At 38.7% G+C, this 14804-nt stretch overlaps 1 protein-coding gene and 1 long non-coding RNA gene across 5 annotated transcripts in view; one reads left to right on the forward strand and one right to left on the reverse strand.

Annotated features, from left to right (window-relative positions):
* LOC134201544 (uncharacterized) overlaps window positions 1-3035 on the reverse strand; it is a 6624-nt gene extending 3589 nt beyond the window's left edge. The window contains exons 1-2 of one of the 2 annotated variants that reach the window (XR_009976889.1): window positions 2892-3035; window positions 2331-2565 (exon numbers count right to left, since the gene is read on the reverse strand). This is a non-coding gene — a long non-coding RNA (uncharacterized LOC134201544). Of the gene's footprint in view, window positions 1-2187; window positions 2566-2891 lie in introns of those variants that run through there. The other variant, XR_009976890.1, reaches the window with a different exon arrangement.
* On the forward strand, window positions 2766-11984 carry LOC101743252 (facilitated trehalose transporter Tret1-like). Of its 3 annotated transcripts, XM_004923439.5 has the most exons (4): window positions 2766-3300; window positions 7161-7296; window positions 8431-8576; window positions 9287-11984. In XM_004923439.5, the coding sequence occupies exons 1-4, from the start codon at window positions 3271-3273 to the stop codon at window positions 10415-10417; spliced, it is 1443 nt and encodes a 480-aa protein (XP_004923496.2). In that variant the 5' UTR covers window positions 2766-3270; the 3' UTR covers window positions 10418-11984. The 3 variants fall into 3 exon arrangements, with proteins under 3 accessions (XP_004923496.2, XP_062532574.1, XP_012553260.2); XM_062676590.1 differs by lacking the exon at window positions 7161-7296 and having other exon boundaries at window positions 3061-3300; XM_012697806.4 differs by lacking the exons at window positions 2766-3300; window positions 7161-7296 and adding an exon at window positions 7665-7973.
* The last annotated feature ends 2820 nt before the right edge of the window (window positions 11985-14804 follow it).

The following is a 14804-nucleotide window of genomic DNA, read 5'->3' on the forward strand; positions in this document are numbered from 1 at the left end:
AGCCGGGTGATGGTAGACCGCGTTCCCCCGACCGCTCTGGGGGAAGGTGTAACGCGGCGCCATCAAGGCGGGCTCTCGGCCCGCTGAACGAGGAAACTGGTGGTCGTGTCGCTGGCGGCCGCCGGTCCGGCGTCCGTGTGACGGTGGGATGCATGTAATGTGCTCTGCGTCAACCCTATCCCGCCGTCTCAATAGCCCCGACTGGGCTCCGGCCCGGTCCGAGGTAGGGCGCCGGTTGTGAGCGGCAGGAGTTTTTAGTGAGGTTCAACTCCCACGTACCCCACCTGCCGCGCGGGTGGGGATCCGGCGATTTTCTCCTGTGGAAAAAAAACAAAAAGTCGAGCCCCGTGAACTCACCTACCAAACCATGCGTAGTTTGCCCGTACTACCAACGACTAGTCGTAGTAGTATCCCAATCCCTACCCTACTTACGTTAGGTAGGATAGGTTAGGTAATCCCTACCGTGAGGCTGAGGAGCGCGAAAGGGAATGGGATCCGGCTCCTCAGCGCAGAAGGCGGGGTGGACGGCGCGTGCGAGAGGCCGCCGCTCAGCCCTCGTAGGGACTATCGAGTGCCGGGTGCGGGGGCGCCCGGCACTCGACTGTTAGTCCGGTGGTGAAGCGGTGCAAGGTGGCTCCTGTGCGCCGCTCACGGTGTGTCTCCCGAGACGAGGTTCTACGGGATTTTCCCGGGGATGAAATCCCGTCTTAACATCAGTACGGGTACCGCCTAAGGCGAGACTTTCAGCGCGCATCGCGGTACCGTAAGTTTCGTGTAGTCGGTGTGATGGAGCTCGATGGGGTTTAGTCGGTAGTCGTTCTGCGGGGCAAGTGCTTCGCGCGCCTTTTTCAAGGCGTAGTCTCCTGTGAGAAATTGGGGGAGGTGAAGGACATCGGCCCTTCTCTTCTCCCCTTCTTCCTCTCAGGAGGCACCGGAGTCCGACATAAAAAAAGTATTTTATTTTAAACCTTTTCTGTCACAGAATTTTTAAATGCACTGTTATCCGATTCCAAAATCAATTTGAAAATTTCACTCAAACGGCACACACACAAACACAAACACAAGGAAGTGCGTTAACGAATATTTATGTAGATAAGTGTTAATATAAAAGTGAGCTATATATGGTAAATTCTTTGTATACGAGCGTTACGATTATGTACATATCATTATGTTTATTGGCGGTGTCTAAAGCGGTTGACGACATAAAAAAAAAACTTAACACAAACAAACAGACACGCGTTTTGAAAAATACAGCGTAAAGGCATCGTCAAACAGAACCGGTAGAGTTGGTTTTAGTTTATTTTTGTACATTTTATTGATTTCATTCATTACTAGTCCGAGGAAGTCTCTCTAATTATTAGTATAATATAAAGTCAGTCAACGAATGTTGTTTTTTTTTTTTAAGAACTAGCTGTAACAAGAATTAGGGAAGTGTAGAAGTCCCATTCGTTTAAATGCTCCCGCATGCTTTTTATTATACAGTTCATCTGGCAAAAGCGCATACATATAAGGCAGGGATTCCTAAACTTATTTTGTCTACTGCCCACTTTGAGAATAAATTATTTTTTAACGCCCCCATTTTTTCACCTACTTAAAAACCACTATAGCGAGAGCTCAGTCGGTGTCTTAAGAGTACTCCTAGATTAAATTATAAGTCGCCTCCCAAGCATCTACACAGCGCCCCTATTTTTTTCTCCGTCTCTTACCGCCGCCATTTGGGCTTGCATTGCCCCCAAGGGGGCGTTATCGCCCACTTTGGGAAATGCTAATATACGGTAAATGTAAATGTGCCACCCACCTTGAGATATAAGTTCTAAGGTCTCAAGTATAGTTACAACGGCTGCCCCACCCTTCAAACCCAAAACGCATTACTGCTTCACGGCAGAAATAGGCAGGGCGGTGGTACCTACCCGTGCGGACTCACAAGAGGTCCTACCACCAGTAAAAAAACAGATGACACAGTAATAGAATTTATAAAATACTAAAAATAGTCGGACGCGTTTCCTCTTGTTTGACAGCCCTGCCCATCCTTTAAATGTTATATTTGCGTGACCAGATAGCTCAGTCCAGACGGCGCCTCTAAGCTCAGGACATTTCACTACTCATTTACACCCACTAGCAAAACTGAAGAGTTTCACTCTCTCTCTATCTATAGGGAAAATAAAAATAAAGCCAAAAACAACTTCATGACTTTGATTGTTCTCACAACAATTCCCTATAACAATAATAAGAAATGTTTATTTCAGCAAAAAGCCATACATTTTGTTAGTATCACTTATAATCTATGTTAGTAACTTAAAACATTACACATTACTCCAAGCACCGCTCACCGTTCTTGTCGAACCTGTATCTTGCAATGAAGGGTTCGGCGAGTAAGCTAACCTATTGAGACAGCCCACTAGATTTCTCGCCGGATCTTCTCGGTGGGTCGCATTTTCGATCCGATGGTAGATTCTGGCGAAGCACTGCTCTTGCTAGGGCTAGTGTTAGCAACGCTCCCAGTTAGAGCCCCATGAGCTCACCTACTAGTGCGGTAATGCTGGCATAGACTCTCAAAGCTACCAGCTTAGGTAGAAAAAAGCCAGAAAAAATAAAAATTACACATTAATATCTGACACCATATATATTTTTTTTTTAGCAGTTCATAAGTTTAGGCTATTAAGTAGTAGCTATCGTCATGGTCTTTTTGACCGATTGACAAAACGATCAAATATTTTCTCCGATATTGTGAATTCCTAAAAAAAAAATGCAAGAGAAGAATCTACCCTCAGAACTAAATATTTGAATAAAAGATATTTGTCAAAAATCTGTAACGTGCTGACGACGTATTCAAAACAAGTATGCATATGTAATTACATACGTACATAAAATTATAATCAATGTAAACTTACCAGACCATAATGATTCGATTGAGCGATGATGACTCATCGAAGTACCTCTACAATATTTTACTGGCAATTTTATATTTGCGTCTTTATCTTATAGTTTTTTTTTTCTACTTTTAAGCTACGATTTGTCCCTTCCATCAACCGAACATACAATCGTTCTGATATCAATTTTAGTTGTGATTCGAACAATGCTGTGACAACAACGTGTCGCTTGCGTAATTCTAGCAACATTTAAATCAACACGTGTTTAAATATTAGTTTTAAACTTTGAACTGAGCAATGTATTAAACAATTTTGTTATAAGACGCGGAGAAACCTTGAATTGTAACAAGCAACACTGATTTAATGTAAGAATGTGATTGCGAGAAGTATTCAAAGAACGATGCCCAAAATAACACCTTACATGAAACAAGTAAGTTAGTCTTTTTATTTCTGCGATTTGACTTTACTATCCTAGTACTTATTTATTTATTTATTTATGTACACACAGAAAAGAAGACATAGTACAGAGTAACAGGAAAATTATGTACAAAAGCCTAGTACCTAGTTTTTACCGAAAAGAACACCTTTGATACAGTAAATGTAATTCTTTATCTTCTTGTATACATTATAGCCGTACTCGGCCGCTTCGCTGCGTATTTAAAATTAACATTATTATTTATTATCATTATTATTAGGGAGTCCAACACTCATATAAATATTAGCCTATCCATTAAGTACATGTATTTTCTACATGTATACCAAGTCTCAAGTAAATCGGATGCATGGTTCAGTAGTTATAATGGAACATCCGTAAAAACCACTGTAGATTTATATATTAGTATGTGGTTCGACAAAGATTGTCTTTTTAACATGCTGATTAAGGGTCTGGCATGAGTTTTACGACCGGCGTTTTGCCCAGAGTCGTATTCCCATAACATATCTATGGCATTATGCCCATAGGAAGGGATTTTTCTGTTTCTTCTTCTGATGTTTCTTCTACGTCATTTATGATTCCATGATTTTCATATATATCATTACATATTATACATTCGCACTAAAATATATATATTCAACGTCAAAAAGTTATAGATTGTTTTGTATTTTCATAATAATGTCAACACATAGTAATTGTAATATCATAATTTACTTGGACTTTATTGGGAAAATTGTAACCAAATTATTAATTACTAGCGACCCGCCCTCGCTTCGCTTCGGAAACATTAAAACACACATGAAACCAAAAAAAAAAATTAAAAAATAAATAAAAAAGTAGCCTATGTTCATCAGGGACAATGTCGGCTTCTAATGGAAAAAGAATTTTTCAAATCGGTCCAGTAGTTTCGGAGCCTATTCGAAACAAACAAACAAACAAATCTTTCCTCTTTATAATATTAGTATAGATTAGTATAGATAACTAGAGGTCCCGCAATAGTCGAAATTCGACTATAATTAATTGGTATAGTAAGTTTGTACACCATTATGATTGTACATATTTTATACTTCTATAATCACAAATTTCGCCAAGACTACACTATAAAAATATTAACAAAGACAAACAATATTTAATCAATTCTCAATTTGACAACAGACGTCAAGAACAAAAGTTTGACAATAAATAGTATGTATGCGTGTGTGCGTCAAATGCATGGTATGTAGTGTGTGTAATGTTTTCTTTATAGATTTATATTATCTTTTGTGCATTATTTAAAAAAATATTAGCATTGTGTACTTCTTCTCTATATTCTGTACTAGCGACCCGCCCTCGCTTCGCTTCGGAAACATTAAAACACACATGAAACCAAAAAAATAAAATAAAAAAAGTGTGTGTGTCCGCTCCGACGCACGACTGGAGTTTACTGGATATAAAAAATTAAACGAAACAATACGAGAAATAGTTCTATATTACGACAACACGATACACTACAGTTTATTAACAAATTAACGAGACACAAAACAAACGACTAACAAATATATGAAAATACAATATATGAGAGAAACGCGCGATCAGTACGAGGCTTTGTGGCGGACTGCCGGCGCAGCAGCCCGGCGTCACTTCGTGTGACATGCGCAATCAGGCGCATAACGCATTTCGTGTGACATGCTAGTACGATTTTGGTCCCCATAATTTTCATACCCCGGGCCTATATATGTAAATCGATTCTAAAGGAGTAAACTCCAAAAAATTAAAAAAAAGTAGCCTATGTTCATCAGGGACAATGTCGGCTTCTAATGGAAAAAGAATTTTTCAAATCGGTCCAGTAGTTTCGGAGCCTATTCGAAACAAACAAACAAACAAATCTTTCCTCTTTATAATATTAGTATAGATAAGTGTGGAAAATTTCATACTCCTCCGTCCGCGCAATTTTCGTAAAAAGGGATACAAAGTTTTTGCTTCACGTATTAATAGTTATAATTAAACGAACGCACTAAATTATATAACTTTGAAACAAAGAATCAAACGCGGAAATCTTAGATTAAATAAATATCAAAAAACTAATGTAATCTTTTTTAAGTTTGATAAGTATATTACACGATATTGTTACGCATGTTCTCCTATTAACAAGGCTTACATTTGTGCTAAGTAAATGTCAACTGTGCCTGAATATCTTATCATATCTTCGTCTTCCGTTAATGTCTTTTTTTCATATGTTTTATTGCTTAGATGGGTGGACGAGCTCATAGCCCACCTTGTGTTAAGTGGTTACTGGAGCCCATAGACATCTACAACGTAAATGCGCCGCCCACCTTGAGCTATAAGATCTGAGGTCTCAATATAGTTACAACGGCTACCCCGCCCTTCAAACCGAAACGCTTTGCTGCTTCACGGTAGAAATAGGCAGGGTGGTGGTACCTACCCGTGCGGACTACAAGATGTCCTACCACCAATAAAAAATATATTTATTTTCGTTTTTTTTCAATATCATATTTTTTTTTGATTTTACTAGTTGCGTGTTTTTTTTCCCTACCTATGCTGATAGCCTTGAGAGGCTATTTCACCTACTCTTTGTCGTGTAGGTGAGCTCACGGGTCTCTAACCGGGAATGTTGCTAACACTGGCCCTAGCAAGAGCAGTGCTTCGCAGAATCTACCACCGGATCGGAAACGCGACCCACTGAGAAGATCCGGCGAGAAACTCAGTGGGCAGAGATAAGCTAGCAGCCTTTTTTTATTGAGCGGCTATCGAAGCTATGCATATAGATCATTATTTCTGCCAAGGTGCTAACTCATGATAGGTATCGTAACTGTCGCTGACTTTGCGCGATGATCCATCAAATCCAAAACGGAATCAATGAATACATCGCGCCACAAATGAGCAGGGTGGTGGTACCGATCTATACGGTCTCACCTGGCTCTTACCACTTATTCACTCTCATATATTTGTATGTATTAGCAGGCTATAATTATTAACACGCTTTCATTAGCTCGGTATGTATGTTTGTTTGTAACGGACTGTTTTGACGTCATTACTGCCGACTTCAAGACGTCCGATTAATTTAATAAATAATGCTGTTAAGGATATTATCAAAATATTTTTAACTATTGATAACATGCACCCAACGCTTTTTTTTACAATAAATTAATTTTTTTTAGACTATTTTTAATTCAGATTTATTTAAATTTATTTTCTCTTTTTTAATTGGATCTTCTATAAAAGCATTATTTTTTTTGTTTTTTGAAACTATTATTTATTTTTAATTTTTTAGATGAATTTAAATTTTTTCAATTTTTTTTTTAATTTCTAAAAAATTTCATCTTAAACAGTCGGTAACTTATCCGAGAAATAGGCGACGGCGCGCCTGGTAGTTTCCCTCTTGGTCTTGACGCAAACATTCCGGGTCTCAGGAAAACAAAAAATCGCTAATCCTGTTTATCGTAGTAAGTATAACGGATCAAACTGTTTAAAATATTTAATTGTCATTGGCCCTTAATAAATATGCCAAATTTCGAGTGAATCTGACGTTTTGAAGGGCGTCAAAGTCATGTTCAAAGATTTCGTTACATACTAACATACGTATGAAGCTAATAAAAGCGTATTAAAAATTTGCGCACGTGTCAAGGATCGACGATGATGTGACGACGACAAAGAATAATTTTAAAACTCTCTCTAATATCCTGACCAAATATCAACAGGATAAAAAATATATGAAATTAATCATTAATTCGGTTCACTGTTTAACCATGTTCTTTTTTTTTTTCTCAAACTTCATAAATTTCTTTTTATAAGCGCAATACGATTCAGTTATTAGTTAAAAATGACTTCCAAAAATTGTTTTCTTTCATGTATTTCAGTGTTTCGTAACAACGGCGATAGGGTTCAACATCATTGGTCACGGAGCCGCCAGCGGATTCCCTGCTATCTTACTACCGCAGCTTCATAAACCGGACTCAGGGTTTAAGCTTACACGATCGCAGGACTCTTGGTTAGGTTAGTGGAACTCTTTTGGCTTGTAAACTGCGATTGGCGGGAGACGGAGCGAGGCCCAGCGATTTTCAATCTCCATGTCAGACACCAAGAACTTGGCTGAGTCCTTGCTCACCCTTCTTTTTTTTTTTTCTTAGATGGGTGGACGATTTCACATCCCATCTGGTGTTAAGTGGTTACTGGAGCCCATAGACATCTACAACGTAAATGCGCCACCCACCTTGAGACATAAGTTCTAAGGTCTCAGGTACTACTACGGCTGCCCCATCCTTCAAACCGAAACGCATTACTGCTTCACGGCAGAAATAAGCAGGGTGCTGGTACCTACCCGCGCGGACTCTCAAGAGGTCCTACCACCAGTAAGTGTCCTGTCCTTGTGAAACTGAAAAGGCCTCCGGGCCACCAGTAAACCCACAATCATAGAATTGCTGCACATACTGCAGCGTAGCAGTGACCCGGTCGTTAGCAGTGAATTTTGGCCGCGACCACCGTTGAGCACTCCCCCATAAACACAACCCAAATTGTAATGTATCGTGAGGTTTGTTAAACACAATCAGCCTAAAAATAATTCCTAGATCCTCTAACACCGTCTACTTGCTCATTTCAGTCGCGCAGCAGTTGCGTGCTATGATTTGAAGGGCTGGCTTAATGGACGAGGAAAATTGAGATTTCGTCTCCAGGTATCTTTATTGTGCTATAAAATATATGCCCACTGATTTTCTAGTCGGACTTTCTTAGTGGGTCACGATACAGATCAGCGAAGCACTGCTCTTACTAGGGCTTGTGTTGACAAACTTAGGTTGAGCCCACCTACTGTGAGTAAGTGGAATAGCCTATTAGGCTACCAGGGATTAGGAATGGAAAAGAAAATTTGCACTCTCCTTGCAAATCGGCTATTGGTGAACGCCATCGGGACATAATGGCCAGACTATTTAGTTCTCTTGATAGACTTATTGCCACAAAGTCTGGCAATTACCTCCTGACCAAAAAAAAAAAAAGCACTGTGATTTGCTAAAAGCAGTTGACATTTCTACATCAAGTCTCAAGGAAGTCCTGGCTCCAACTGAGCAAATGTTGTCCATATGGCAACTTAAGTGTTTTGGTACACTATAATGAATATGTATGTTTGAATTTCAGCGTCGACCGTCGGTTTGACCCTTTTACTGGGTAGTTTCTCAGCGGCTTCAGTAATGGGCACCAAGGGTCGGAAGGCGGCCCACTACACGATCAGCGTCCTGGGCATTATTGGTTGGGTGATCACGATTCTGGCAACTAGTTTTTGGGTAATTTAAATTTTATTCTTTAATTCAGAGGGTAGTATTTTATTGTAATCCTACATTGTAGGGGGAAGCTAGCTCGCTAGCGACCTTTTCAAATAAGTTTGCTTGTTTACAAAATTAGAACAATAACATCGGAATCGTCGGTCTACCGAGCAATTTCATCCGCTCGGTTGAAGGTTTTCTCTTAATCTTTACCTTCCCAAACTGGTGCAGCCAATCTGACCGCGCGACTGGTCTATAAAGTAGCGAAAGCTTAAAGGTATCCGTAGAGATTTATTTATGTCTTTGACGTGCAATGCGAATATTACATGGCACCACCTCGGAAGAAATAAATGATTTTGAAATTATTTAAAATTTAACCGAAACAACTTAGAATCTTATTCAAAGTTATTGATTTTATTTATTAGATCCATATGAGGATCTTTACTATCAAGAAGATTTTGATAGTAAAGATCCTCTTGTGAGTCCGCACGGGTAGGTACCACCAGCCTGCCTATTTCTACCGAGAAGCAGTAATGCGTTTCGGTTTGAAGGGTGGCGCAGCCATTGTAACTATACTTGAGACCTTAGAACTTATATCTCAAGGTGGATGGCGCATTTACGTTGTAGAGTCTATGGACTCCAGTAACCACTTAACACCAGGTGGACTGTGAGTTCGTCCACCGATCTAAGCGATAAAAAAAAACTTAGAGATGTTGTTTACATTGTTTCAGCTATTAATCGTCGGTCGGATAATACTGGGAATCTCATTCGTTATGATGATCCCGCTTCGCTCTGCACTGATCGGTGAATACACTAGCCCCAAGAGCAGAGGCGCGTTTCTGGCCACCGTTTCCCTAGCGCAAGGCTTCGGAATCTTCTTTGTTCACCTCATAGGATCACTAATCAGCTGGCAAAGAACAGCGCTTGTATGTCTCTTCCTGCCATTCATAAGTCTGGTCATGACTTTATTCAGTCCAGAATCTCCGAGCTGGCTGGCTTCTCAAGGGAGGTACGAGGAATCCCGAGAAGCATTCCGATGGTTGAGGGGTGACCAAGAAGAAGACGAGCTTGAGAAGATGATTAGTGCTAGGATCGCATTCAAAGAGTCAAGACAAGGCAGAAAAATCACTATGTTCGGTACAATAAAAAAGAAAGAGTTCTACAAGCCTATAATATTGATGTTCCACGCTTATTCGCTGAGTCAGTCGTGCGGCTTGGTCACTATGGCGGCCTTTTCGACAATTATAATTAAGAACGTCATGGGTGACGTGAATGCAGACATGTGGATGGTAATATTCGACACAGAGAGAATATTGACCAATACGCTGGCCGTGTTCATTATACACAAGTTTAAGAGGAGGACTATGATGTTCTCCGCCGGAGGACTGAGTCTTGCTAGTCACATTGGTGTTATATTTTACGTATACTTAAGAAATAATAACAGCCTTCCCGTATCAGGGATCTGGCTTCCTGCGCTGCTGTTGGCCTTGCAGTTCTTTGCAATGTCGGTAGGAGTGACTCCCATGCCAAGTGTAATGGCCGGAGAGGTTTTCCCGTTGCAGTACAGGAGTCTAGCTGGGAGTATTAGTTTAGTATCGTTATCGTCTACTATGTTTCTGATACTTAAAACTTTTACTGGCTTAATCGATTCCGTCGGTATTGAAGGGACTTACGCGGTATACTCGTTTTCTATAGTGTATTGTCTTCTCGTCATGTGGTTTTTGATGCCGGAGACGAAGGGCAGGACGCTACAGGAAATCGAAGATGGATTCCGAGGGAAGCCAATTGTAACACGTGAGCTTATCGAAAAGAAATCACTGAAGGATGATGAAACGGAATTAGAAACGAAGAGTTTAACATAAAAAAGATCAAGATAAAATCTAGTTTAATTATTAGCGGCCTCGGAACCCGGTGATTTGCGGCTCGTGCAAGAAGTCATAAGAAGGAGATTATAACTCTATGACTGCAGTTTATTTGATAGTTGATGGTAATCTGTTTTCACTCGTGCTCACTAGAAGCCCTTTAAAGTTTTGGTGACATTATATTTTGTTTAATTGTCTTGTCATCTCTATATATAAAAATGAATTGCTCTTCGTTAGTCTCGCTAAAACTCGAGAACGGCTGAACCGATTTGGCTAATTTTGATCCTGAATTATTTGTGGAAGTCCAGAGAAGGTTTAAAAGGTAGAAAAATATGAAAATGCTCGGAATTAAATAAAAATAACAATTTTGTTTTTCCTTTGATGTCCCCCCCCGTCGGTCTTTTATTTATCGATTGAGGCACTACGAAGTCTGCCGGGTCAGCTAGTTAATAATAAAAAGGCGAGGATGATGTCATCTTGCATAGAATCGAACTCGCGGCTTGTAATTTCAAAATCACATGAAAAAAATCCTTCAAATATATTATTTACTCAACAGATGACCGCAGAATCCGTGTTTATTATTTCATAGTTTTACGCAAGCGGTAGAGCTGGAAAAAGTCAATGACCCGCTTAATTAAGTTTATATACACAGTTTTTAAACAATTAGGACTATGTGTTGCCATTCTGTGAATGTTTTTACAAATAGGATAATTTTTACTACATTAAATACGTTTTTTAGTATGTGGCTTTAAATTTTGGGCTGTGTTTATAAAATTACTTTTGTCTGTGGTAAAATAGATATATTAATTTATTTATTTTGTATAATTACGAGTGATGTTCCGGATGAAGTAATGAACTTGAGTTCTCAGAATTAAAATCTAGAGGTCACAAAATATTTTTCTGTACCCGCCAGTACCTAGTATGTACGGTGATATTGTGGGATGATATATCCTTATATTTCTGCCTACCCATAGCCCTTGTATTCTTCTCGAGAATTTAAACTGTTTCGTAAAAATCAGTTTAATTTTTTGTTGATTATTAATACTTAATAAATTTGATTATTAATATCGCCATATCACTTCTAATATTTTGTAAAAAATCTTAAACTGTCGATAACTTTTATAAAATCTGAATTTAATGTAACGCAGCAACAGTATGAGTTTATGACATAACAGTGACAGACAGAAAATTATTTAAAAAATCATTGGTTTATATCACTGAAGTATGAAACCTATTTATATTCAAATACCCTTCTGTAATTGAATTACCTTTTAAACCTCCATTTTTTCAATGTAATAAAGAAATACACCGGATTCTACAACGTTATTACATGTGCGTATTTTGAGAATTGCAATCGCATTCAATGTAGTTTCATTCAAAGTTTGGCAGAGTATAATTTGCGCGTAACTGAAAAAAATACGCCTTATTCCCTATTACGGAACTAGTACGTATCCTATTATCATCGTCTGTGGTCGAAATTCTAGCAATTTATTAGAATAAAAAAGACTTGTTTTATTATTGTTGATATTCTATTTATTTTGTTAAATAAATAATAATTTATTGGTTATTGTGTGTTTTTAATTTTTAATTTGAATTTGGTCATTTTCTCCTAAATAATGAAAAGTCACGATTTGACAGAAATGCTTCAGTGGCATGTGGGGCTCTAAAACTGCGATACTTTAAGACAAATACTTTTTTGTATGGAAACTAGCCACATCTTGTAGCGGATGCCCCTAAACTTATATGTTGCTAAAGTTATTGCATTTAATTATTGTATAAGAAAACACAAAAAATAAAAAATCACACAAGTCTATTTGTTATACATATATTAGACAAATTGACAAAATTTTATCAATTTGTGGTTTCTGAAAATTTACAAAATCCTTAATTATTGAAAATATAATATAGGATAGGTAATATGTTACTGCCATCTACAGGAGCAATGAGAAACTAATCGAAGCGAAGCCATCTAGTGGTCGACACACCACTTTTTTGTTGAGTGCTTGAGTTGCTTATCTATAAATAATTTATGTGTATTATCTTTGGTAGCATGCCTATATAAGATAGAACAAAAGCGGATCTTGACTTGTGTTATTGTTTTGACTATTGTGGCTGGTCAACGTTGATTCTTTTATTTAGTTTTTACCATACCAGCGGAGCAGAATCCGTCCATAAAAAATACATTGCCCTAATCCACATTGCATTTCCAAATATATGTTCTGGCATTTACCATCCAGCTTTGAAATTAAATTTCCTCCATAGTGTTTCCGGACCGCCATGATATGTCTTTCTTCAAATGAGATTTATAGAGAATCAGCTGTAGGCAGCGTCCTTGCACAACCGAGACATTCCTGACGTCAATGTTCCCTGGTAACCATCACACAGTGGACCGTATGCTTAACTGCCGACAAGGGCAAAAAAAAACACACCCTGTCCAAAGGCAAAGTCCAACAACTGAAACTCAACCCTAAGATCGGCTTCGTGCAATGGCTGTTGTTGCAAACTCAGCGGTTCTTTTAAAGTGATTCAATGAGAGATTAATTTAAGAGTTATTCATTGCATAAAAACAGCCCCATTACTCTTAAGAGGTGATATAGCGGTATTATAGAAGAGAGATAATTGATGAATATCAGAAACACACGTGATAATTGCGCTTATAGTCGAACGTTCTATGCTCGTCTTTATAGGGGTCCTTAGAACACTCTCGAGACAACTGGTATATTCGAGAATGTTCTAATTATTTAGTCTCCAATTATTACCAATTGCAGAACCACTTGCACAGTTCTGCCGCGGAACAGATACCCGTTTCCGTTCCTGCATGTCATCACCAGTTGCGGCCTGGTGGACAGCGCCACGAAGTGAGCCTTGTCGCCAGGAGCCTTTCTCTTCACGTACGAGTCAACTCAATATTCGCTCGATCGGCTTTCATCGTGCGCACGCTCGATTTATAATTTTTACATTAATAGATTTAAGACCTCTAGCACAAACCTCGAGCTTGATATTCAGACAATGGTCCTTCGAGCCGGATCTAGGTGACTAGAGTTTTATAAGACTACAAAGACTTTCAAGGTGGGTGGACCTTTCTAGTTGTGATGTTTGGTCGGGTAACCAATGTTTATGTTCATCTAGGGTAAAATAAGATAAAAGTTTAGCCATTGCTAGATTAATATGAACAAGGTGATTGCATAAGATAAAAGTTTAGCCATTGCTAGATTAATATGAACAAGGTAATTGCACTAAAGGACCTTTGTTCCAAAGAAGCATTTTCTCTATTGTAAAAATACTCGTTTATTGAGAATATATAATAATATGGTAGTAAAATACTTGGTGTTTGTAAATGTTTCATTTTATTTGATCAGCCGTCGCATAATTAGAAGCTTGCTCAATGGGAATTAAGCCGATATTTTGTTACCAACTGCGTTAACGAGTCGGTGAAAATATGTGAGCAGTGTTATGAAACATAGGAAAACCTAGGTCGGTAGAAGATTTCATAGGTCCGTGTTTTTATGTAGTGGTTATCATGATATTTCAGTTTTATCGTGAGCATACAATACAAAAACAAATGTACCCGGACTTAATATTTAAGGTCTTTAATTAAGACGCTGGCTCAATTCGTACCTACTTCGATTCCGTACTTTGGTAGTGGATCAGCAACTTAGATTACACTTTAAGTTGCCATAATAGACATTCGCGTTTTAGGCTCAACTGAAACTGGCCGTAATGGAAGTTGACAAAGGCCGATACATCCATATTTACAGCACACAAGTATCGTTCTGATTACTTTAAAAGTCACCGTGGCCTAAAAGATAAGGCGTCTGGTGCATTCGTATCTTGCGAGGCACCGGTGTTCGAATCCCGCTGGCAGGTGCCAATTTTTGAAATGAAATACGTACTTAACAAATGTTCACGATTGACTGCCACGGTGAAGGAATAATGTCGTGTAATAAAAATCAAACTTCCAAAATTATTATTTGCGTAATTAGTGGCGGTATGACGTCTTGTGAGTTCATATGGGTAAGTACCACCATCCTACCTATTTCAGCCGTGAAGCAGTAATGCGTTTCGGTTTGAAGGTAAGCCGTTGTAACTATACTGAGACATAAGAGCTCATATCTCAAGGTGGGTGGCGGAATTTGCGTTGTAGATGTCTATGGGCTCCGGTAATCACTTAACATCAGGTCGTGATCTCGTCCACCCATCAATGTAATAAAAAAAAACTTTCGAAATTCAGTAAAAACTACAAATGACCAAACTCTAAAGTATTACTATAACGCTTACGTCACCCATGACTTGTGGATCGACGTTCATGCACATGCGCGGTGTCCGTCTTTATCAATAGATAAAATGTATTATGTATATTTTTATTGGCGATTTTCTTGTCATAAAA

Source organism: Bombyx mori, chromosome 27 (genome assembly GCF_030269925.1).
Source record: "Bombyx mori chromosome 27, ASM3026992v2".
NCBI lineage: Eukaryota > Metazoa > Arthropoda > Insecta > Lepidoptera > Bombycidae > Bombyx > Bombyx mori.

Excerpts from the sequence above, each read along its gene's own strand:
- LOC101743252 (XM_004923439.5), top strand. The coding sequence starts at position 3,271 with ATGCCCAAAATAACACCTTACATGAAACAA. Across the intron at positions 3,301-7,160 it reads TAACACCTTACATGAAACAA|TGTTTCGTAACAACGGCGAT; the intron begins GTAAGTTAGTCT and ends CATGTATTTCAG. Across the intron at positions 7,297-8,430 it reads ATCGCAGGACTCTTGGTTAG|CGTCGACCGTCGGTTTGACC; the intron begins GTTAGTGGAACT and ends TTTGAATTTCAG.